Here is a 25837-nt window from a genome sequence, read left to right on the forward strand (position 1 = left end):
TCCCCCCCAAAATTTCCCCCCAAAGAGCTCTCCTTTCCCCCTGCCAAACTGGTAAACACATAAAATGGCATTCTCGATACTAGGAGTTATCTGAGGGCAGAGAACATATAGTCTTCATGTTTCCATCACTAGAAGCTATCATACTGAAAACCTAAGACATCCTGAGCCTTCAATCAAAAAAATTTTTTAGGGCGCCTAGGTGGCTAAGTGTCTGCCTTTGGCTCAGGTAGTGATCCCAGGGTCCTCAGATCGAGTCCCACCTGGGATCAAGTTGAGTCCTGCATAGAGATCTTTGCTCAGGGGGTCTGCTGTCTGCTTCTCCCTCTCTCTCTGCCCTTCCCCCTGCCCATGCTTGCTCTGTCTCGCATGCTCTCTTTCTCTGTCAAATAAATAAATTTTAAAAGATCAAAAAAAAAAAAAAATTTTTTTTTTTTTTATACCAATGGATCGGATCCATGATCTATCCAGCCTGGCAGTCAGTGCTTTATAGCTTTAAAAGAGGGAGTTCCTTTTCTACTAATGAAAAGGGAAAATAAAATTCTACATAACAGAAGATAGAGACTTGGGAACAGTAAGGACTCAGCAGTAAATCACCTAGGAAGAAGAATTATTTCTTGAACCCTCTACACTTAAAGAGTTGTATTCCTGACTTTTGCAAAGTTACTATTCCAGCATTTCATATTTTTCCTCTTAAAATACTAGCCAAATTTCCTAAAGACTTTTGTTTCTTCTTTTCAGTACCTATCATACAAAAATAATACTGCCATTTCAACCACAGTAGGTATTTCCCTAACACGAATATTCAGAACACTAAGAAATTAATTTCATATCAAGCAAATAACTTCTTATTCCCACTCAGCCCTGGACCCAAAAAAGAGAAGACTATCAGTAGTCAATTTAGGCACAGCTTCCCAGAAGCAAATTGTAAAGATCTAGGTGTATGTTTAGAGACACAATCACATGTAATGGAAAACCAAACTTTGTAATGATAAGGTGTCTATTCTTACTATTGTAACACAGTGACACAACACGGGCACTCTCTTCAACCTTAGCAGTTAGGACTCTTTCCTAAATTCAAATTTAATTCAAGATATTCATGTCCAAATTATAACTCCTTAGGCTTTCAACAACAGTTCTAGAGCAAACTGCATCCTTAGCCACTAATGCTGCTTCTGAAATATGTTCATATATAAAGAAAAAACTAAGAATACTCTAGTGAATTAAGACACAAGAATAGATAATATTATCAGAATTAAAGTATGGGAAATAGATATACACCCCACCCCAGAGTGTAACATCTCATATAAGTTTTCTCTACACTGGTATATTAATATTAGGCAGTCCTAAATAAATGTTTTGGGATCCCAAGCATATTACTCACATTAACTCAAAATTTCTTCTTATGGCTTCTGGGATTTTGGGTTTTGTAACACGCACAGCCTAAAAAATAAAAGTGAAAAGCCACAGTATATTTGAAAAATATATCTTCAAACTGCATCTTCTACAGATGAAATGAAACTCCTCAAATGAAACTAATAAAACAATCAAGACATAGCTGCCTACTAACATGTGTGGAGATTCCACTAGAAAATCTATTCTTCATGCCATCACACCAAGAATCATAGATAACACGGCTTCCTGTTTCTTTAAAAGATGCCTGCCTATGGGGGTCAGGGGAGATATCACTCTATCCACTACAGAAACAAACTCCTTTAGGGAAAAGGTTCTCCCTTAAAAGACCTCTACAAAGCTCTTCAGCTGGATACTTTCGTTTCCTTTTCAAGTCTGCAAACCAAAGAAACAGAAGGAAGGCAAAATTACAAGATTTAAATTGTGAAGGAGGAAACAGTAAAAACAAAAATAAAACCAAACAAAGTTCAGGTCAGTATATGCAACTTAATACAGTGAACAACAAATGTATTTACTATTTCCTAAACCTGCAATCACTCAGTACCAACTATACATAAAGAGTCCAAAGTTGAAGGAAAACAAATACCAGTTAGCAGCTTATGCTCTTTCTTCCTACAATCTCACTTAGAACAAAGTCTACTTGTCTCTGTAGATACCCTTTACTAGACACTGTGTTTCCCTAACCATCCTGCACTTTGGCATTAATTAAGATTATTTACTTGGGAAGTGCAGCCTTTTGAAGGCTGAGGTTTCAACATCAGGCAACTCTCTAAGTTTCTGATTAACTAGTTAAACATACTCACCCCTGCCCCATACTGCAAACACACACAAAATACTGCTGATCTGAAGAAAGTTTTAATTTCTCTTTGAACATTGGCTAAACCTTTAAGCAACAAAGCCTTTAAGCACATAACTTTCTTTTGATTTAAATTCAATTAACATAAAGAATATTATTAGTTTCAGAGGCAGAGTTCAGCAATTCATTAGTCTGATATAATACACAGTGCTCGTGACATCACGCAATTACCCCAGCCTCCAGCCCCCTTCTCTTCAGCAACCCTCAGTTTGTTTAAGAATGGTTAAGAATCTCTTATGGTTTGTCTCCCTCTCTGGTTTCGTCTTGTTTTTCCCTCCCTGCTCATGTTCTTTCTCAAGCACATAACCTTCTTTTAAAAAGGCTTTTGAAAGAAGACTTTCAAGCAACACAGACTTTCCTACATGAAAGAGAAGAGTAAAATCTGTGAAGAATTTGAGAACTATCATAACCAAATACAAGAAGTAGTGAAATGGAATAAGCAGCTAGGGATTGTAGTGAAAAACTCATTATATGCTGAAATTGAAGCATGTGAAGACATAAGGACAACTCATGGAGATAGCTAGAAGACAAATAAAAATTTATAACCAGCATCTGTGAGATTCCAGATTTGACTATGTGACTATCAGAAATGCAGATGATTTCTAATATGTATTAATATGATTCAGAAGGAAGCACTCTCATTTTGCATTTAATTAAGAGAATAGCTATACATCCTTCTAGTCTTATTTTTTATTTATTTTTAAAAGATTTTATTTATTTGACAGAGAAAGACACAGCGAGAAAGGGAACACAAGCAGGGGGAGTGGGAGAGGGAGAAGCAGGCTCCCCACTGAACAAGGAGCCTGATGCAGGGCTGGATCCCAGGACCCTGGGATCATGACCTGAGCCAACAGCAGATGCTTAACGACTGAGCCACCCAGGGACCCCTCTAGTCTTATTTTTTTTAAAGCATAAAACATGACTGTTTTCTGAAGACATCTTGCTGTATGAGGCTAAAGAACACACTACATGCTTGCTAATCTTGGGAATCTCGGAATTCCCAAGTATGTGTAAAATAAACACCTACTGTAACAGATAATGTAAGTTACATTATAACAGATTCAAAAAATAAAATGACAAGGTGCCTGGGTGGCTAAAGGGATGCCTTCAGCTCAGGTCATGATCTCAGAGTCCTGGGACTGAGCCCCACATCAGGCTCCCTTCTCAGCAGGGAGCTTGCTTCTCCCTCTGCCTCTGCCCCCTGGTCATGCTCTTTCAAATAAATAAAATCTTCAAAATAAATAAATAAATAAATGACAACATATCCAAAAACAATGGCCAAAATACACACACAGGAGTGGAAAATGAATGTACTTCAAAGTGACTGCTGCTTATAAACATATATTTTAAATGGAAACCCAACATATAGTCACTCTCTTTAATAACATAGGGAAAAAACATCAAAGATGTATACTTTCACCACTCAAATTTGACACAGTAGTTGTTCAAGAAAAATGGAGTATAAATACAAAGAGCAAAATTAAAATACTGATTATTACAGTTAATACTTGTTTATTCAACAAGTATTAACTGGGTGCCTCTGTGCCAAGCGCTGTTTGTTCTAGGCACTAAGGATACAGCAGTGAACATGGCAAGAATGCTCTCATGGAATTGAAAATTTTAAAGGGAGAAAACACAACAGATAACAAAAAGCAAATAATGAATAAGAAACTTTCAGATAGTTATGAATTAGGTGAAGAATTTAAAGAAGGTGATTTGGATACTGGGAAATGGTTGTAGAGGGGAAAAAAAAATCAAGATTTTTTACTTTGGTATAATTATATAAATAAAAAATCTAAGGAAATTCATAAAGTTGCAAAAAGCAAGATAAATAAGCTCTAAAAGATCTATTGTATAACACTGCACCTACAGTCAATATTAATGCATTGTGCACCTAAAAATTTAAGAGGATAGATTTCATGTTAAATGTTTATACCACGTATACAACAACAAAAAATCCAAGGAAATTAACCCAAAAAATTTATTAGAAACAGCAAACTCAGCAAACCAGTAGTTACACAATTAAAATTTACCAAGAATCATTTGCAATCCTCAATGATTGTACAAAAAAAGACTACATTTAATAGCATTAAAACTTAGTAAATCCATGAGTATTAATTTAATTTGAGATATGAATTTCTCACCTGGTCAAAAATTCTAAAGAAACAAATATGATATGATTAAGTAAAGCCATAAACTATGTTCCCAATTTTAAACTTGGAACCTGACAGAGCTTGAAAATATCAATAATGAAAACTAAGCTGGAAGAATAAGCTCGCAGAAATATGAAAGGCCACTATTTTTAGAAAGATAATACCTCTTACCAGATTTTAAAAATGAATAAAAAGTTGATTATCATGAACATATAGTAATGTGTTAAAGAAGGAAGGCGACAAACAGACTGGAAATTCTAAAAATGCATTCCAGTTCCTAATAAACTTTTATGGCAAAACTAAAGCAAGCAAAACAATGGAGATCTTGATCTACCAGTTTAAAAAACATGAAGTGATACTTTTTTCATTTGGTAATTCTTTCTATAAAAACAACATAAAATTATAACTAAATTAAAAGATCCTCCTCATTGCTATGCAGAAAATGATGTGGATAAAGGTAAACGTCAAACAGGGACAACGTTGCAGGAGACAACTGTTGGAAATCCAGGCAAGAGATGGTAGCTTGGCTTAGGAAGATAGAAGTAAAGATAGAAGAACACAGTTTTACATGGATTTTGGTGGTAAAATCAGCAGGGTATGGGGTCTGATTAGATGTTAAGGGTGAGAGGGTTGTTAGAGATGCCTCCCATATATCTAGATTTGTCAGAGGGAAGGAGGGGTCATTTACTAACAAGAAGGAAAAAATAAGAGAGAAGATTTGATGGGAAAAGACTAAGGGCTCGAAAACTAATGAAGGAATAGGAAACAGATGAACAAAGTCCAAAAAAACTATACTATATAATGGGATTTAGCATACACTAGAAATGGCATTTCAAATAAGGGAGATGGGGACATAAATTATTCTATAATTCTTGTTACTACCAAGTTGGGGAAATGGGGAATTAGAGCCCTATCTCACAACTGACATCAAAATGGATTTCAGATGAATGAAAGATTCAAATCTAAAAAACACAACTATAAAGGGGTGCCTTGGTGGCACAGTCAGTTTAACATCCAACTCTTGGTTTTGGCTCAGGTCATGATCTCAGGGTCATGAGATCAAGCCCCAGGCTGGGCTCCACTCTCAGCATGCTCTGCTTAAGTTTCTTTCTCTCCTTCCCCCCACCATCCACCGCTGTGCCCATGTGCTCTTTCTTACTCTCTCTTTAAAATAAATAAAACAGAGAAAAAATGTTGTAATTTGAAAGTAGCTTAAAAAAAAAAAAGAAAGTAGCTTAAAACATGCCAACACTACAAAACACCACAATACTAAATACTAAATACTAAAATTTCTACAGAAGTTTAAAACTTCATTATTGCCAGGAGGAAAAAGATAGTAAGTAGTAAAGAAAAAACTAGGAGAAAATAATTCCCATCCATCTTAGAGTTGTAGTAATTAACATATTAAAAATAAGTTATATATTTATTTAAAAACAGTTTACTTAAATGAGAAAAAGATAAATTATTAAAAAATGAACAAACACAAGAAACAATTCACAAATGAAATACAAATGGCCATTAAATATCCTAGGGCATTCAACTTCAATAATTAATACAAAATACCAAATTAATTTCTCTCCAAGGATTAAGAAAGTCAGCATGCATCTGTAATTATCTGGGTACAATCATAAAATCAAATGTGTAGAAAACTATACCTCACCAACACTGCCAATGAGAGAATAAGATGTTAAATTTTTCTGAAAGGCCACATTTGTCAATATTTACCAAAAAGCCTCCAAACAGGGCATACATACACTTTGATTCCTCAATCCTACTTTTAAGAATGTATTTTAAGGAAAGGATTTAAAAAGATGTATATACAAGCTTGTCATTGCAACATGTGTCTAACAGTGAAAACTGGAAGCCACAGATTAAATAAAAAACATTAAAAGTGATAATGTAGTGAATCTATATTTTTGACTTGAAAAGATGCTTATATATACTGTTAGTGAAAAAAGCAGCTATGGTACAATCCCACTTTAATTTAACATTATTTATACCTATAAACAAACACATGCTCCTCTAGATTAAGAAGAGCCTGGAAAGATACAACAAACTCTTATCTGCATGGTACAATTACGGGTGAATATCATCTTCTTATTCATCTTTTTCCCAATATCTAATTTTTAAAAAAACATACAGAACACACGTGTGCATAAAAATATTCAGAATATACAAAATACTACTATAAATCAGTAAAAAAAGGCAAAACAACACAACAGAAAAGTGAGGAAAGAATATGAATAGGCAGTTGACAAAGTACAAAATGGCCAAAGAATAAAACCAAACCACCAAAAAAACCCCCTTGATGCTCAACCCCATTAATAACCAAAGAAATGTAAATCAAAGAGAGATATAACATCATTCCATATGGCAAAAATCAGCATGTCTCAGGGTCAACTGCTGGTGAGGTTTATGGAGAAACCAGTACTCACATATATTGCTGAAAAAACTACAGATTTGTGCAGGGTTTTGAAAGATAATTTGTACATACAAGGAGATGTGCCAAAAAATTCCTACCCTATTGTTAACAGCAAAAAATTGGAAACAACAGAGAAATGATTATGTAATATAAGGCAAAGAATTCCAGGCAGCTGTTAAGAATGAGCTACATTTCCCAAGTAACAACATGAGCAGTATCTAAAAATCTGTGACATTCACACTTGTTATCCTTAACATAGAAAAGCAACTCCCACCACAACTGAATGGACAACCAGGTGGATTTTATAAAGTTTGCAGTGGACTTTTCAAATGATCCCTAACTTTGGCAGCTTCCCCTCAGGCACCAGTCAGAGATGATGGCACGGCATGAGTAAGGACAGGGAAAACCCTCACCATCTCCAGTCTTGTTATGAGATCACACGAAGTCACTTACAGTGAATGCACATTCTCAACAGTGCAACACTTGAGACTCATGACACCAAAGTTTTTCTCTTTAGCTGCAGTAACCATTACCACAACTGATCTCCTAGAAACTCTAAGAAAGGGTACTACAGAAGCCATATTACCACTTCTCAGGTAATCCAGACCTATAGCCATAGATACCTTTTAAATGTTACTATGACCACTGTAAGATCTGCATTTCACATTGACACCCAATATAAACATCTACACCACACTTAGAGAAAACAAGTTTTACAGAACAATACTTAAATTTATTACATGTCATGTGTTCTGATTTCTTTTCTTACTCAATTTTATTTTATTTAAAATGCTGTCATGATCTACTAAAACTGATTTTAGAATTACTCATGGATTTCAACCCAACCTGTAAAAACACTGACCCAAAAAAGCCAGCCCACAACCCCTCCCCATTCTATCTCCCAATGCCGCTGCCACCACCACCACCATCACCACCACCAAACTTATCTGCCACCTTCCTTTTATTCAGGCCATTCTACCCATCTGAAACACCTGCCTTACTCCTTCCCCACCATATAAATCCTGCTAATTCTTCCAGACCCACCTAAAATCCCAACTCCATTATAGTTGTTTCCAGGCAGACTCTCTTGAAATGTTCTTGAATTCTAAAGACTTACAGCAATAATCATGCCACCAGTTCATCTGTCAATTAATCATATGTGACATCTGTTTTGCTAGAATTATTGTTCAAATCTTATACTTGAAATCCTTGTTCATAATCTTACTGAGTCTAAAACCTTACTCCTACAATGATTAATAACCATAACTGTATCTTAATAATGCCTCACAATTAGCAGTGAGTGGATTTCATTTCCTTGCAAAAGCCGCAGCTTATCAACAGAAAATGCCAGCCAGGACAAGCTACAGAGTATTTTATTTTGGCATAGACCTAAAGTCAAATTGAGAAAGCTATTCTACAAAATCCCATAGCATTTCAATTAAATAACTGCTGAGTAAATAATGTCCAATGAAAGAACAATTCAATTCAAAGTTCTCAAAATTCCTACAGAATTTCCCTAGGAAAAGGGCTTACCTGTATGGTGAGGCCTGGGGCCATGATGTTTAAATCTTTCTGGAGAGCTTGCTTCAGGTTTTCATCTATTTGATCTGTTTTTGAGGCCAAGAACAACATCTCTTATGATACTCAAAAAAATTTTTTTTCATTATATTAATACTGAAAGAAACCCAATCATTATTAGACTTAAAGTTTCTATGGTACTGCTCTATAGAGCTTAAACCACTTCACGTATATATGTGTACATATATGTGTATATATAATACATATATATGTGTATATATATAAAAAGCTAATTATATATTATAAATATAGAAGTTATTATATGTACACTAAAAATGCATATTTAGTTTTCCCTCTGTATGGGAGAAAGTGTGAAGAACTGTCAAACAAAGACTATATAAGGAAAAAAGATGAAAAGTAGGTTGTTCATCCAATAAATGAAGATTCTAGGTCTCTAATATTTTTAATTCAGTGTGATTACTGAATATGTGTCCTGATTCTCATAAAAACCAAATCCCCATTTTCAGTCTTTTTTTTAATGTTTATTCATTTTCTAAGATTTTATGTATTTGAGATAGAGCTAGAGAGAGCACAAGTAGGATGGAGAAGCAGACTCCCCACTCAGCATAGAGACCGATGCAGGGCTTGATCCCAGGGCCCAGAGATCATGATCTAAGCTGAAGGCAGATGCCTAACCGACTGAGCCACCTAGACGCCCCTAAAATTTATTTATTTGAAGGTGAGTGAGTGAGTGCACACACACGCGTGCACACGAGCAAATCAGTGGGGAGAGGGAGAAAGAATCCGCAAGTAGATCCCCCCCAGTTTTGGAGCCCTATCCAGAGCTTGATCCCAGGACCCAGAGATCATGAACTGAATCGAAATTAAGAGTTGGCCGCTTAACCAACTGAGACACCTGTGTGCCCCTCAGTCAGTCTTTAGCCCAAATCTCCAAATAACTAAATTTCATCTCCATGGATCTCTGCGAGTATTTTGGATTTAAGAGGTGGGTGGAGGGTACGACTGGGTGGCTAAGTCAGTTGAGCATCTGACTCTTGATTTCTGCTCAGGTCATGATCTCGGGAGTTGTGAGATCGGTCCTATGGCAGGTACTGGGCTGAGCATGGAGCCTACTTGGGATTCTTTTCCTTTCTCTCTCTCTGCCCCTCCCACCTCTCGCTCATGTACACACACACTTACTCTCTCTTTAAAAAAAATTAAAATTAAAAAAAAAGGAAGGGGGCAGGCTCATAGAAAGGTTTTTGAAGTACACAAGAATGGACGATAAAGCTATCACTTCACTTGGCCTTGTAACTCATGAATTTTCTATCCACCTCAATGTATTTTCACCATTATTAAAATGACTCGTGATGTGAGAAATGAGGACAGTTTTCTCATACACCTAGTAGTTGTCAGTCATCAATGAGGACTCAATTGGTAGATCTCCAAAAGGATCAGCTAACCCTATGCCTGCCTGTAAGAACTCACTAAGAGTTCCTGGGGGGAGAAGTAAGCAACCAAGAGCAACAACTCTATCACAGGTCATAGCTTTCACTACCACAAATGAAAAGTAATTTGTGCAGAAAAGAGTTAACATAGCAGGCCTGAAGCGCTGATCCTCAGAAAGGCCTGTTTGCAAGTTGGCCGTTAGCTGACACCCAGAATATGGATCTGGAAAGAATTCCCACTACTCCCAGAACTTGTAATGACTCACTCTGCCTAACCTGTTATACAATGTGGTTTATGCAACATGTGCCTTTCTTCTGGGATTATGGAATTTTGGTAATTGCTAAAGGCAGAGGATGCCTATATGTTAGCCCCCAATAAAAATTCTGGGCAGCAGGGCTTGTGGGTGGCTCAGTGGGTTAAGTGTCCGACTCTTGATCTTGGCTCAGTTCATGATCTCAAGGTTATAAGTTCAAGCCCCGTATCAAGCTGTGCACAGGGTGTGCTCAAGATTCTCGCTCTACTGCTCCCTCTGCCCCTCCCGCCTAAAAAAAATTCTGGGCAATCTCTAATGAGGTTCCCTAGCAGACAACATTTCACATGTGTTGTCTGTCACACTTTAATACTGAAGTAAGTGTATCCTGTATGCCTCCAATGGGAGAAGATTCTTGGAAACTTGTGTCTGGCTTCTTCCAGGTTTTACTTTGTATCCTTTTGTATCCTAGCTATAAGTAGAACATTTATTGAGTCCTGTCAGTCTTCATAGTCAGTCATCAAACATGGAGATGGGTCTTGGGAAACTGACTTCCTGTCAGTCATCAAACATGGAGATGGGTCTTGGGAAACTCCCAAGAAAAGACTTCTAAATTTCCCCAAATATTCTATTAAAATAGCAACGAGGCTAATTTTCATTAAGTTATCATGGTAAAAACAGAATATAGCCTGCAAATAATCTTTTTCCAATCTCTATTAAGTTACATATAATAGATTTCAGAAAATTATCATTTAAAAAAAAATTTTTTTTTATTGATGTGACACAGAGAGAGAGAGATCACAAGTAGGCAGAGAGGCAGGCAGAGAGAGGGGAGGGAAGCAGGCTCCCTGCTGAGCAGAGAGCCCCATATGGGGCTCGATCTCAGGACCCTGAGATCATGACCTGAGCCGAAGGCAGAGGCTTAACCCACTGAGCCACCCAGGCGCCTGAAAATTATCATTCTTAAAATATCTTTTAAGTATTCACTTAATCATAAAAAATTTTAAACTAGGGATGCCTGGGTGGCTCAGTGGGTTAAAGCCTCTGCCTTCGGCTCAGATCATGGTCCCAGGGTCCTGGGATCGAGCCCCACATCGGGCTTTCTGCTCAGCAGGGAGCCTGCTTCCTTCTCTCCCTCTGCCTGCCTCTCTGCCTCCTTGTGATTTCTGTCTGTCAAACAAATAAATAAATCTTTAAAAAAAAAAAAGAAAGAAATTTTAAACTTAGAAATATTTTAAAGACAAATGTTTTATTATAAATTTGGAAGAAATGCTTGTAGGATAATGTTTACTAATATTATAGAGTCCATAGAGTCGACTAAGATTTCCAATTGGTTATTCACATATTTAATTTATAATGAATAAGATACTCACCAAACAATTCAATGTAAACTTCTTGAAGAGTGTGGGCACTACAAAACTGGTTCAGTTCGTGGTGGATTTTATTGAAGATTAAGGTCTTGTCATAATCTGCAGTGTAGTTCCTCACAATATCAAACACTGAAAGGAAAGGTAAAATCCATTTTTATTCATGTATCCTCTAATTCAGCCAAGGTAAAAGTTACAATATACATGAGGAAAAGTGAGAAAAAAAAATAGTGGAAAAATGAAACCACTCACAAACCTTGATGCGTTCCTTGTGCTCAATTTTCCAAATATTACTGCATTTGCAATTCTAATGGGCAAATTCTGAGTTCCATACTAAGGAGAGTATACATTATCTTGGAGATAATAAGGAACCGTCAAATGTTCAAGCAAGAGTATGACAAAAACACATTTGTACTGTGGCAGCAGTGTGAAGATGAACTGTGAGGTAGGGAAAGTGTAAGGCAATTACCGCAAAGCAAAAGTTTAGCAAGGATGTAAAGAGGCCTGAATTAATTGAAGAACACTGGAAATAAAAGAAGGAAGCAGCTGCTAAAGAGCATTTTTGAAAAGGTAGTTTTTAAAGACTATAAAAAAGGATGCCTGGGTGGCTCAGTCATAAGGTCTTGTCATAATCTGCAGTGTAGTTCCTCACAATATCCTTCAACATTAATTGAAGAACACTGGAAATAAAAGAAGGAAGCAGCTGCTAAAGAGCATTTTTGAAAAAGTAGTTTTTAAAGACTATAAAAAAGGATGCCTGGGTGGCTCAGTCAGTTAAGCATCTGTCTTCCACTCAGGTCAAGATCCCAGGGTCCTGGGATGGAGTCCTTCCTCGGGGGCTCCTTGCTCAGCAGGAAGTCTGCTTCTCTCTCTGCCTGCCACTCCCCCTGCTTGTGTGCTCTTTCTCTGACAAATAAATAAAATTTGAAAATACATAAAGGCTGTAAAGACACCAATCTAGAAGGAAAAGAAGTGAACCTTTACTGGCCCAGGCTTTTTATCAGGAAATTTACATACATTAATCACTTAATTTTCACAAAAATATTTTCTAATTTTGCAAACTAGGAAACAGAAACCAAAAATTTCAGAAATGTTCCTAAGGGCCCATACTAGACCACACCGGAATCTGTGCTCTACCTACTAAAACATGTTGTTTTCTTCCTTCAGACCCAAGGACTTGTTCTACTGGCTTTCCCATGGAAGATTTCAGATGAAACTGGATTCTAGATCACAAATGATGGTCAGGCCATCAATAAATACTTGCTGACTAACTCACCTGGCCTGGTCATTTCCAAGTGAATTGGTGATCCAACAGTTTCCTTGTCTGTGGCTACAGAACCAGCAATATCTTCCTTTTGTCTATTTTCCCAATCATAATCCATTCCACTGATTTATAACCAGGGAAAGTAGATGAGAAAAAGACAAAATAATCATAGGAAAATATAATCCAAATCCACATGGCAGTAATACAACTTGCTCTCTACTCTGAAATCCTTTTGCTTTTTGTGCCTGTATCAGTGCCATGAAATTCAGCATGAACTTACATTCCCATATACAAATATATATATGTGTGTGTGTGTATATATATATACACACAAACATACATGTATATATTTTAACAATAAATACATACACTTTTTTTTTAGGTTGGCATCATGTCTTCAGACATAAAATTTAAAACCCCTTAGGGAAAAGGGTCTAATTTCACCTTTTTAAATTGGTTTTGCCAAACACAGCATCTCATACATATTAAGCATGCCAATTTTAATAGTAAGGATAGAATGGCGGCTCTTTTCAAATGAAAGTAGGATCTCAAACAGATCCACATACACCCATGTTCATAGTAGCATTATTCGTAATAGCTAAAATGTGGAAGCAACCAAAGCTTCCATCAATGGATAAATGACCAAACAAAATGTGGTATATTTATACAATGGAATATTACTCAGTCATAGAAAAAAAGGAAATTCTAACACATGCTACAACATGGATGAATCTTGAGGACATTATGCTAAGTGAAAAAGTCAGTCACAAAAAGATAAAATACCATAGTATTTTGTAATACAAATACCATAGTATTTACAAATGTATGGTATTTGGTATTTACAAATACCATAGTATTTGTAAGTATTTTCCACTTACACAAGGTAAAGAGGAGACAAAATCACAGAGACAGAAAATAGAATGGCAGTTGCTAGGGGCTGGGGAGAGAGGGAACTGCAGAGTTAATGTTTAATGGGGATAGTTTCATTCTTGCTAGATAAAAAAAGATACGGAGATGGATGGTAGTAATGGTTGTACAACAATGTCAATTTTTTTTTAAAGATTTTAAGTAAACTCTACACCCAATACAGGGCTCAAATTTACAAACTCTAGATCAAGAGTCACATGTTCTACCAACTGAGTCAGTAAGGCACCCTGTGAATGTACCTAATACCGCTGAACTGTATACTTAAAAATACTTACGGTGGCAAGTTTTAAGTTATGTGTATTTTACCACAATTTTAAAAAGGGGGAAAATTAAACATTTTAAAAAAGCAACTCTTTCTTCAGAACTTCTAGATAAATCTTTAAAAATTATTTTTTATTAACATATAATGTATTATTAGCCCCACGGGTACAAGTCTGTGAATCGTGAGGTTCTAGATAACTTTTTTATTTGAATGGAAACCATGCCATCTCTCTGGATTTTGATCTTTTAGCAAAGAAATGTTTTCCCCACACAGATTTTTCAGATCACTTTCCAAGTTATAGCAAATCTCAACCAGAAAAGAGTTTTCTATGATCATAAATCCGTCTCGCCAAGGAACTGATGAGTTATAGGTTTTTAGCATGAAAGGAACTGCTCTCTCATGAAATGCTACTTCCTACAAACTCTGGAAATCATCAATGATTGTCTCGCTCTTAGAAAAACTATGATGAGAGAAGAGTAACAAATACAGTTGCAGAAAGTCAACTCTGTTCAGGACTTGTGACCTATTTCTGTCACTATTCCCCAGAAGTATAAAAGATTCCAGTGATCATTTTTTATATATATCAGAAATGAATAAAGTCATAAAACTTTAAAATTACTTTTTTATTCCTTAAGGAATTTCTTCAGTTATAAATACTCTAACCATAAAAACAACAGAATAAGGGCTCCTGGGTAGCTCAGTCAGTTAAGCATCCAACTTTTTTTTTTAACTTAAATTTTAGTTAGTGAACATACAATGCAATATTGGTTTCTGGAGTACAATTCAGTGGTTCATCATTTACATAAACACCCAGTGCTCATCAAAAATGCCCTCCTTAATACCCATTCCCCTCAGTCTGTTCTTTATTTTTAGGAGCCTCTTATGGCTTGTTTTCCTCTCTCCTTTCTTTCTTTTCCCCCTTCCCATATGCTCATCTGTTTTCTTTCTTAAATTCCACATCTCAGTGAGATCATATGGTATTTCTCTTCCTCTGACTTACTGTACTTAGCATAATATGCTCTAGCTCCATCCATGTTACTGCATTTTTTGATGGCTGAGTAATATTCCTGTGTGTGTGTGTGTGTGTGTGTGTGTGACACACACACACATATACACCATCTCTTTATCCATTCATCAGTTGATGGATACTTTGGCTCTCTCCATAGTTTGGCTACTTTTTAAAAAGATTTTATTTATTTATATGCCACAGAGAAAGAGTATATAAGCAGGGGGAGAAGCAGACTCCCTGATGAGCAAGGAGCCTGATGTGGGATTCCATCCCAGGACTCTGGGATCATGACCTGAGCAGAAGGCAGATGCTTAACCAACTGAGCTACCCAGGTGTCCCCACAGTTTGGCTATTGTTGATAGTGCTGCTATAAACATCAGGATACATGTACCTCTCTGAATCTGTATTCTTCTATCTTTTGAGTAAACTTTCGAGTATTGCAATTGCTGGATCATAAGGTAGTTCTATTTTTAACTTTTTTTTTAATTTTTAAATTTAATTTTATTTATTTGACAGAGAGAGAGAGATCACAAGTAGGCAGAGAGGCAGGGAGAGAGGGGGAAGCAGGTTACCCCTGAGCAGAGAACCTGATGTGGGGCTTAATTCCAGGACCCTGGGATCATGAGCCAAAGGCAGAGGCTTAACCCACTGAGCCACCCAGGTGCCCCCATTTTTAACTTTTCAAAGAAACTCCACACTGTTCTTCAGAATGGCTGTACTGTTTGCATTCCCACCAACAGTGTGAGAGGGCTCCCTTTCTCGACATCCCTGCCAATACCTGTTGTTTCTTGTGTTAATTTTAGCTATTCTGACAGGTGTGAGGTGATATCTCATCATGCTTTTGATTTGTATTTCCCCAATGATGAATGATGTTAAGTATCTTTTTATCTGTCTTTAGCCATCTGGATGTCTTCTTGGAAAAATAGCTATTCATATCTTCTGCCCATTTATTAAAGTGGATTATTTGTTTTTTTGGTTTTTTTTAAAGATTTTATTTATTTATTTGACAGAGAGAGGTCACAAGCAGGCAGAGAGGCAGGCAGAGAGAGAGGAGGAAGCAGGCTCCCTGCTGAGCAGAGAGCCCGATGTGGGACTCGATCCCAGGACCCTGAGATCATGACCTGAGCCGAAGGCAGCGGCTTAACCCACTGAGCCACCCAGGCGCTCCTGGATTATTTGTTTTTTTGGTTGTTGAGTTTGATAAGTTCTTTTTTGTTTTTGGGGTGTTTTTTTTTTTAAAGATTTTATTTATTTATTTGACAGATATCACAAGTAGGCAGAGACAGGGAGAGAGAGAGGGGAAGCAGGCTCCCCGCTGAGCACAGAGACCAATGAGGGGCTCGATTCCAGGACCCTGAGACCATCACCTGAGCTGAAGGCAGAGGCTTTAACCCACCTGGCCACCTAGGTGCCCTGGGTTTGATAAGTTTTTACAAATTTTAGAGACTAACCCCTGAGCAGAGAACGGATATTTTATTTGCAAACATCTTCTCCCATTCCATAGGTTGCCTTTTAGTTCTGTTGATTTATTTCCTTCACCGTCCATAAGCTTTTTTTTTCTCTTTTCATTTCATTTTTACTTCTGGTTCCCTAAAACACTCTAATTATAAATATAAAAACCAAAGAATAGGGGCACCTGGGTAGCTCAGTCAGTTAAGCATCCAGTTCTTTATCTCAGCTCAGGTCTTTATCTCAGAGTCATGAGTTCAAGCCCCATGTGGAGCTCCAGACTGGACATGGAGCCTACTTAAAAACAAAAAACAAAACCAAAACAGAAATATATGGGTAACATACCTGCACAAGGGGCCAACATATTAACCACTTCTATTCGGTCAATATAGATCATGACCCCACCACTAAAAACAAAGAAATGGAAAAAGTGTGAGCGAAATAAAATTACAATCCCAGATTCCCACATCATCAAACATATCCCACATGACATAAATTTAGAGGAAAATCTAAGGACATAACTCACTTATCACTCAGATGTCCCTACACACAGGGCTCACCTCTGTAAGTGCTGTAATCAAAACAGCTCACATGAAGACTAAACCTATAACCTAGGGCTACTTAGCACTTTGCCTTTATTAACTAAAGCAGTGCCCTTCTCAAACTTTTCTGTCAAAGAACGAAGTAAAACGGTTCCCCAAGAGGTATGAAAAACAGCCATGGTCTGACATTTTTCTTGGTTTCCTGACTTACCTGAGTAATTCATGAAGAGTTTTAATCTACTTTTTAATCTTTATTTACTCTAATATGAAAAAAAGAATTTCCTCCTAAACCCTCAAGTAAAACTGACACTTTGGAAAGACAGGTCTTGTTAATTAATACTTTCTATACTTCCTGGCCTATCAGCACAGACCTAAGGCACATGTGAATCTCAATTTAAGATACATGAAGTTAGAGATTTTGAAACTAAACAACTAAGTCTTCCTAACAAGTTATGGTGACATTTTTCCTGATATAAAAGGCTAATAACCTGCTCACAGAAAAAAATTTGAGAAAATAAGGGAAGCATGAAGATCAAATTTACCCCAAATCCCGTAAGTTGCCAATTCTGAGTCCTCTCTAAAGGGATTCCATAGAAGAGAGTTACAGAAATACCTAGGGAGAACTTAGTATCAAATATGTAAACTTAAAACAGAGGGAGATTCTCCCTTTTTAAAACCATTCTGTCCTTTCAGAGATGTCCAAGCCTCTTTTACAGAACTGTAAATACTGATATCTTAGTGATTTAAAATAGAACATTTAAAAAAATACCTTGAATTTTACATTCTCCCTTTGCCACAATTCAACATACTGATTATATTCTGGAAATAACTTGAACTTTGCTTGCCATTCTGCCCCTAAAACTCTTCATAGCAGAGACTTTCAAAGTGCAGCAGGAGCATCACCTAGAAACTTCTGCTAGAGATGCAAATTCTTTTTGCCTTCTTTCTTTTTTTTTTTTTTTCTTTGTAGATTTTAGGATTTTACTTATTTATTTGAGAAAAAGAGAGAGAGAGAGCAATGAGGGAGAGTGAAAGGGAGAAGCAGACTCCCCACTGAGCAGGGAGACCTACGTGTGACACAATCCAGGACCCTGATATCATGACCTAAGCCAAAGGAAGACGTTTAATTGACTGAGCCATCCAGATGCCCTAGGAATGCAAATTCTTGAGCTTAATTCCAGACCTACTGAACCAGAAACTCGAATTAGATGGCACTTAGGAGATGTCTGGGTGGCTCAGTAGATTAAGTGTCTGACTTTTGGTTTCGTCTCAGGTCATGATCTCAGGGGTGTGGGACAGAACCTTGCATTGGTGTCTGCGCTCAGCATGGAGTCTGCTTGAGATTCTCTCTCCCTTTCTCTCTACTCCTCCCCTTGCTCACTCACTATCTCTGAAATAAGTAAATAAATAAAATCTTTTTTTAAAAAAAAATCTTTGTTAGGTGGCATTTAGTACTATAGATGACAAGAAGGTGAGATGGTTTCATTCAAACTGTTTGTTATTGAGTACCTATTCTTAGTCAAGTGCTGGGTTAGGCACTTTACGAATACTAATCTTAATCCTCACAGTAACTCTTCAAGACAGGTCTCATTACCTGATTTTTACAAACAAGGAAACTAAGCTTAACAAAGTCAATAAACACATGTATGGGGACAAAGAATATATGGGAACTTTGTCCTTTTGCTTAGCACGAACCTGTAAGTACTCTAAAAACTAAAGTCTTAAAAAAACAAAGTCAACAAAGCACATGTGGCACATAAAGTTAGGTCTGCCAGCTCTGAAACTACTTTTCTTAAGACCCATGTAGCTTCCAAAATGGAAAGCTCAGAGACAGAGCTTTACTCAAAGAATGCTCAGAAAGGAAATCTCCCTTGGTTACTATCATGTCTATCTGAAAGATGTTTAAGTAACCAGAGTTTATGAACAGAAACTCTACCCTGAACTAAAGGCAGGTTGGTAAGCAAGGAGAAAGCTTACCTTGTTCCACAAGGCACGTTTTTAACTTCATCAGTTTGTAGTGTTGTCTGGGAAAAAAAATACTTAATGAATACTCAGGACACATATCATCAAAGAACTACCAGTCCCAGAGGAAAACCTCCAGAGAACTGCTAAGAGGTAAGTACAGAAGAGCTCCATTACAATTTCAGTCCCCAAAGATTAGCTATCAGAGTAGTTTCTTTTTGTATCCTAGTAGATGTGAAAAACAAGACAAAATATTTTATAACTGATGTTCCAATCAAAATGCACCTGCACAACCTAGAGGAGAGAGGTTGACTGGGGGTGGGAGCTGAGGCAAAGGAAAAAAAGTACACTTGGAAATTTTCAATGTTCAATCTGAAAGTTTCAATGTTCAGTCTTTCAGAGTTCCTTATTTTCACAGAGCTGGCCTGAGACTGGAAATTACATGGCTTACCCACAAGGATACTACCATTAGGACTTATGCTCTGAGCTATTTTGGGGTCTGGCTTTTAGTTCCTTTCTGGTTTACCTTTTCGTCTCTCATTCTGATTGTATCAGGATGGATTCCACTGCATATTCTGGACACACTGAAACTTTATTAGAATACAGCAAAATCTTACTTTATGGAATATAAACAAAAAAGGAAACATGGTCCTTGTTTCTAAAAAGCTCACAATCCAACATAGGAAATAAAAACCCACATAAAACAATCTATAATGAGTATAAAATAACAAGAGTATGAGCTAAATTGTTAGGTTAAGTGATAAAGAGTAAAATAATAGTTTGGAAAGCTCTCTGCAGTGAAGTGTTTATAAGCCAGGTCTACTGGGGGAGAAATGAGAAAGATGAGGCAGAGACACATCTTAGGTTCAATGATCCTTCACGCCAGGAGCTCCTTCAGGCCTACACATATAGACTGTACATTATGAAGAATGCATAGGAAGACTTTGTGACTGTCACTTGTTTTTTTTTTCTTTTTTCAAGTATTTTATTTGAAAGAGACAGACAGAGAGAGAACACGAGCGGAGGCAGGGAGAGGGGGACAAGCAGAATTCTCCAGGGAGGCTGGTATGGGGCTCAATCCCAGGACCCTGAGATAATGACCTGAGCCAAAGACAGATGCTTAACCAACTGAGCCACAACTGCTTTTTGCTTTTTCTGCACTTTGGCAACAAGTGTTGGCAAATGAGACTTTCTCCTGGTCCCTGCCCATTGGGGACCAACTGGTTTTCCTTCCGGTCTAAACCATCCATCTTTCCCATGCCTGAGGAAGAGAGGCAGGTCAGGCAGAGGACAGAACTGGAGACAGTTCATCTAGGAAATGGCTTCATGAGGCCACACATGTAGAACATCTGGACTGTTATTCTGCAGCTTTTATTTTTGGTGTGTTTATTACACAACTGTTTGAAATGTTTAATAAAGCTTTATAAACTTAAAAAAAAAAAGGATCTATCCTAGTAAATATACAAAGTTGATGTCAAACTGCATGTACAGATGACAGGAAGTGAGCTGGCTTGCCTGGAGAAAAACAGACAATACAGAGGAGGGCAAATTCTGATAAAAGAATGTGGTATTAGACAGGGGGGCCAGGATGTTTGCTGGGGGTGCTTGGGCTCTCCCTAGTCCATCTTACACTGTGTCACAAAATGGACCCTTCAAAAAAATTTTTTCCCTTAATTCCTGCACATCCATGTGATATGGTTCTCATTATCCATCTTATCTGGAGGCAAGAAAAAAAGTTGGGACGCTAAAGTATTAATTTATTTAGATTAATTTAGTAAAAGGCCATGGAAATTGAAGGCTGTCAGTTCAGGGAAAGTAAAAGGAAGGATGCAGTTAAGTAGTTACCATAACATTCCATGAGGGAAAAGAAAAGAAGATAACTCTAGGGTTGAGAGATTAGGGGGATGGTAAACATTAATGACAGGTTCTAGACAGAGGAAGGGGAGTTGATGAAGAGATGAGTTCAATTTATTTCCTTCAAAATATTAATCAAATTCAATTTCCATATACCGTATCAGTATATTTAATATACATTCCTATTCAACCTAGAGGATGTCACTTAGCCAAGAACTAGCAAGAACTAGCGAAGAGTTCAAATGTTAAATCCTCTACTTAATATCCTATCTTCAAGTAATTTTAGAGTTCTTTTCTATCATCCCCAAAATTATCTTCCCAATATAAATATTTATTTTATTTTATTTTATTTTTTTAAAGATTTTATTTATTTATTTGAGAGAGAGACAGTGAGAGAGAGCATGAGCAAGGAGAAAGTCAGAGGGAGAAGCAGCCTCCCCATGGAGCTGAGAGCCCGATGCGGGACTCGATCCCGGGACTCCGGGATCATGACCTGAGCCGAAGGCAGTCGTCCAACCAACTGAGCCACCCAAGGGTCCCTAAATATTTATTTTAAAAGTAAGCCTTTGGTTATATAGGCTTTAAAGGGTGAAAGTTTTCATATTTCTCTAAGCATAGGTTTTTTTTAAAAATATCATATGCAGGATCTCACAATTTCCAAGATGCTACTTATATATTCCTTTCAACTGCCAAGTTTAAGCCATTTGTTTGCACAGATTGTGTAATCATGTGTTCCAAAAATTCCTAAAAATAAATTTATGTCTCATTCTTATAAGAACAATTTCTTAAGAGTTTTATTAATGTATTTCTTTCCTAGAATGTCATTGTTTTGTATAAAGAAAGAACATTCCTATTTAGCCACATTAGCTCTAGCCTTTAATATTTTGTAGATATAAAGTATATTAGTTTACACTAAAATCTTTTTACTAGTTTCATGTCTTATAAGTATGACAATTTGTTACTATTTTTAATATATATATACATATTTATACACACACACACACAGGATATGTCTATCACATGCTGTTAAGTTCTAAATCTGTTTTAATGTTTACTGTCTATATCTCTTTTATATACCTCTCCATTAGTATGACTCAATAAGCTCCAAGAAGGCAGAAACATATCTTCCTGGCTTTGAACAAGATTTTTAAAAAGCTCTTCATCTCTAAGGGTTTGAGCATGCCATTCATAACATCATTACCAACTGTTTGGACTATTGGTGAGGTCATGTAATTAAAACCTCTTCTTTCATGGAGGAATAACTTAGGTTTACAATGATTAAACGTTCTGCAAAGTCATGTAATCAGTCAGTGGCAGAGCCAGAGCCAGAACCCAAGTCTCCAGGTTTTTGGCCTCACATTCACTACACCTCATTGCTTCCTAAGAAATCAACTCAATTTAACAACTTTCACCACAAGCAGAAAGCTCAGAAATATAAATGTGTTACAACCCCTGCCTTCAAGAAGTTGGGAGACTTTGCGGAAAGAAAATACACAAAGAAACCTAGAGAATATAAACAACATTATTAAAGAAAACATGACAAGAGCCAAAATTTAACATACAGACTTTAGGAGCTATAGATTAGAAGAGGGATTTGCAATGAGACTTTAAAAGGCTGGCAAGATTGCGGTAGGAGAGCAGTAATGAAGGGAGAGATAGCGAGACAAGACGTGACAACATGAACCAAGGCAAGAGTGAAAAAATAAACGTGGGAAAACAATACGGAAATCAGTCTGACTAGGGAAATGTCTAACTACATTTCACTTTGACAGACACAATTCTTGCCCAAAGCCAACTAAAAGAGAACTGGAAGGAAATCTGGAGGATTTAAGTATTCATAAGGAAACTCTCACTAGCACGGAGCCTAGATTTAAATTACAAGAGATTAAATACACTGGATTTTCCCAAGTCCTGGAAAAACCAGCAGCAGATAGTACACAAACTTCTGAATCCAAAGATTTATGACCACACTGAGCTTGCAAAAGCAGTCAGGATCTAATCCTGTTTTGTCATCTTGTTGTATCAAAAGGTATTTACTAAGTGTCTCTCAAGGCCAAGGTACTGTTTTCAATGAACAGACGCTTATTTCGATTACTCTGGGATGCTGTCAAAATAGAATATTCACTAAGGTTCCACATAAAGTTGTACTTAATGTCCCAGACAAAAATGTGAGGCAGAAAAGCTGTGTATAAAAATTTAGATCTTCCATATTAACAGTAGTCCAGGAACCGGCTTCTGTGGAAACCAAACATCATTTTAAATGAAGTAATCAACGGTTTGTATTTCTAGTTGTGTTTCAAAGTCCTGCTTTTATTTTGACAGCAGGAACAAAACCCCCACTGTATAACACTACATAGATGGGGAAAGCCCTTAGTCCTTCCAAGTTGCCTGGCTTCTAATATACTTCAAGAGAGTGAGGTAGTTCAAAATTGTAACTTGTACTGTGACAGTTGTACTCTGAACTTTGTAACTCCTGTATTTAAGCAAATACCACTGTTTGCGTAAGCAATAAAGAAACCCAACCCTACCCACAAATGTGGTTAACTGTTCCTGTCACACCTGTCTATCCAGTGTGGGGGCTTCCCTAGGAATCACTCACCTGCACAGATCTGAACGTAGTAATGAAAGGCAACATGATATGATAGCCTGGTCCACTGGGGCTAGTTAGTAAAGCTCCTCCCCTGCAAAAAGATGTTTCAATTTGACAAGATTATAAAGACAGAAATCCTCTTTTTAAATCTAAAGTGCTATAATAAACATTCACTCTTACTCATGCTACTGACGTACTAAGGTCTTACTAATATGAGTTATTATGAACAACTACCAGTCCCTAAAGTATTTTCAAAGGTGGAAAAAAGATTAAACTGCCAATGTTACACCTTGTTTCATAAGCTCCAACAACGATACCTCTGGGTCTCCAGCACTGCCCTCACGTACAAAGGATTCTCCTTGGTCTTTAAGCTTCTGAGAACTAATTGTGAAAAAGAAAATTCTAATTCTGGCTCTCAGCTGCTGTAATTTAATTGTACACAACACAAACCAAATAAAAACTGAATACATTTAGCTACCAGGTTCAATAAAGAAGATAACACAAAGTTTCAAAGAATGAGAAAATTTCTGACAAATTTCTGACGTTCAAGACTCTTACTCTACCTGCCTATATTAAAATAGTGGAGGACTAAAGTCTCTATTAAAAATAACAAAAACTTAGCATGGAAAGATGAAGGGTTAGGGGATAAGACTAGGGGATAAATCTGGAGGATTTAAGTATTCATAATGAAACTCTCACTAGCACGGAGCCTAGATTTAAATTACAAGAGATTAAATACACTGGATTTTCCCAAGTCCTGGAAAAATCAGCAGCAGATAGTACACAAACTTCTGAAACAGTAGTATATATACTAAACAGCTGTATATAACTGTGGACTTGTTCACCAGATTCTGGAATGTGAGAAATATGAAAGTACATCTTAAAAATTCCACAAAGGAGGAATTTCGGGGGCAAGTATAAAAAAGAAGTCCTATTTTACACAGTGAATAATAAATTTATAGGACTTACTTTCTTATCTTGAAAAACATAAATAAGTCTCAAAGAATTCATAACAAATAACTAAGAAAAGATGAACTGAGGTCCATCCCTAATTCTTTTGAGAGCTTTACCTTGAAATGTTCTGTCCTCGGTTTTACTGTCAGAAAGACAACGCTGAACTAGGTGGAAATACAGACTAATCTGTCATTTGTTATGCTAGATCTCCATCTGCTAAGACCTATCACTAAAATTGTATTTGAAACTAGCACTTCACAGGGAAGACCCTTTCTAAGATTCAGGATGGATGTGAAAGTAGAAATATCAGTTTTGGAGGATAACAAAAACAAGTAGGAAGTTGAAGCTCTTTCAAATACATTATAAACGGAATTTCTCCAAAATGTCCTCTGTCTACATCAAAAGGAACTGTTTGGAACTATGCTGAAGGAAAAACTATTCCATCTCACCTAGAGAGCAACAAATCCCATATTATTCCTTCCCTCAACTTGAAAAGAAAGGGTAAGGTGGGAGAAGGGTGGCCCATCAATGCTGTATTTGTCTCTCAAGGTCCAGGAATATAACAATTGCAATGGTCATCGTGGCCTCCTAAGCCAAAACCGGTCACTACTTCCACTATTAGAGGGGGAAAAAAAAAAAGTCTAAGGAACAACCACAAACAGGACCAGAGTTTCTAAATGACATCTCTAACTACAAACTAAAAGCCTGTACAGCGGTATGGAATGGAACAATGATTTATCCTCTTCAGTTACAGTGGAGTGACTACTGCCCTTTCTTCCTTCTTCGTTTTTCCCACAAGTAATTGAGTTTGCAGTCTACTAGGAAGACTTCTCTGGAGGACGTCTTAACGTCTGCACAAAATGCACAGAGCACCAGAATCAATACCTACAGAGTGCTCGGCCCCCACATTCCTCCAGGGCTAGAACGAAAACGACTTCCTAAGACTGGAAGAGTTCCCCGATGCAGCAAGAGAGTACAACTTCGTAGACTCAGTCTAAGGGGAGTCTCCTTTCAATACCTACTTTAGACCTGAGCTGACTGCACACGCCGCTCACCTGTAGTACACAGCCAGGTGTCCTTCCTCAATCTTGTGGATGGAGGCGTAGAGAAGGACAACCACCAGACTCACCACTGCGGCCACCAGAACTCGGGCTTGAGTCATATTCATCCTTGTTCCTCCTAAATGAGGGCGGAAAGGATCCCCAAGCCCCTGAGTGACAGGCCCACCCCCTCCAGTTTCCACCCTCCCTCGGGAGAGCTGCCGTCCTTCCGCAGGCCGAGCCGGAGAGTCCTGTGGCCCTTGTCTCGCACTCTCCCCTCCTCAAACAGCCTACTTCCCCCTTAGCGAACCCCTCAGCCACAAGCGGGCCGTGGGCCGCCCCGACCAGGTGAGCGTCCTGACATCCCCCTCTCTTAACGGGCGCTCCCCCACCTTCCCACCCACCCAAACCCGGCGGAGGGAACTAACTGGGAAGGGGCCAGCCGCAGACTCCACAGGGAGGCCGACCCTAAGGCCGCGCCTCAAGGATCAGTGACGCATCGCCCCCGCCCGCACGTGCAGCCACCTCCCGGGCCGCTCCAACCGCCGCCAGCAGCCGG

General features: G+C 37.7%; 1 protein-coding gene across 1 annotated transcript in view; it reads right to left on the reverse strand.

Annotated features, from left to right (window-relative positions):
- ERLIN1 (ER lipid raft associated 1) overlaps positions 1-25837 on the reverse strand; it is a 40023-nt gene extending 14186 nt beyond the window's left edge. Inside the window, exons 1-8 of the mRNA XM_059398342.1 lie at positions 25707-25837; positions 25294-25417; positions 23294-23375; positions 18856-18902; positions 16682-16743; positions 11432-11557; positions 8375-8448; positions 1382-1440 (exon numbers count right to left, since the gene is read on the reverse strand). Coding sequence (XP_059254325.1) covers positions 1382-1440; positions 8375-8448; positions 11432-11557; positions 16682-16743; positions 18856-18902; positions 23294-23375; positions 25294-25406 — 563 coding nt within the window. The 5' untranslated portion in view covers positions 25407-25417; positions 25707-25837. The remainder of the gene's footprint in view (positions 1-1381; positions 1441-8374; positions 8449-11431; positions 11558-16681; positions 16744-18855; positions 18903-23293; positions 23376-25293; positions 25418-25706) is intronic.

The sequence above is a fragment of the Mustela nigripes genome, chromosome 4 (genome assembly GCF_022355385.1).
Source record: "Mustela nigripes isolate SB6536 chromosome 4, MUSNIG.SB6536, whole genome shotgun sequence".
In the NCBI taxonomy this organism is placed as follows: Eukaryota; Metazoa; Chordata; class Mammalia; order Carnivora; family Mustelidae; genus Mustela; species Mustela nigripes.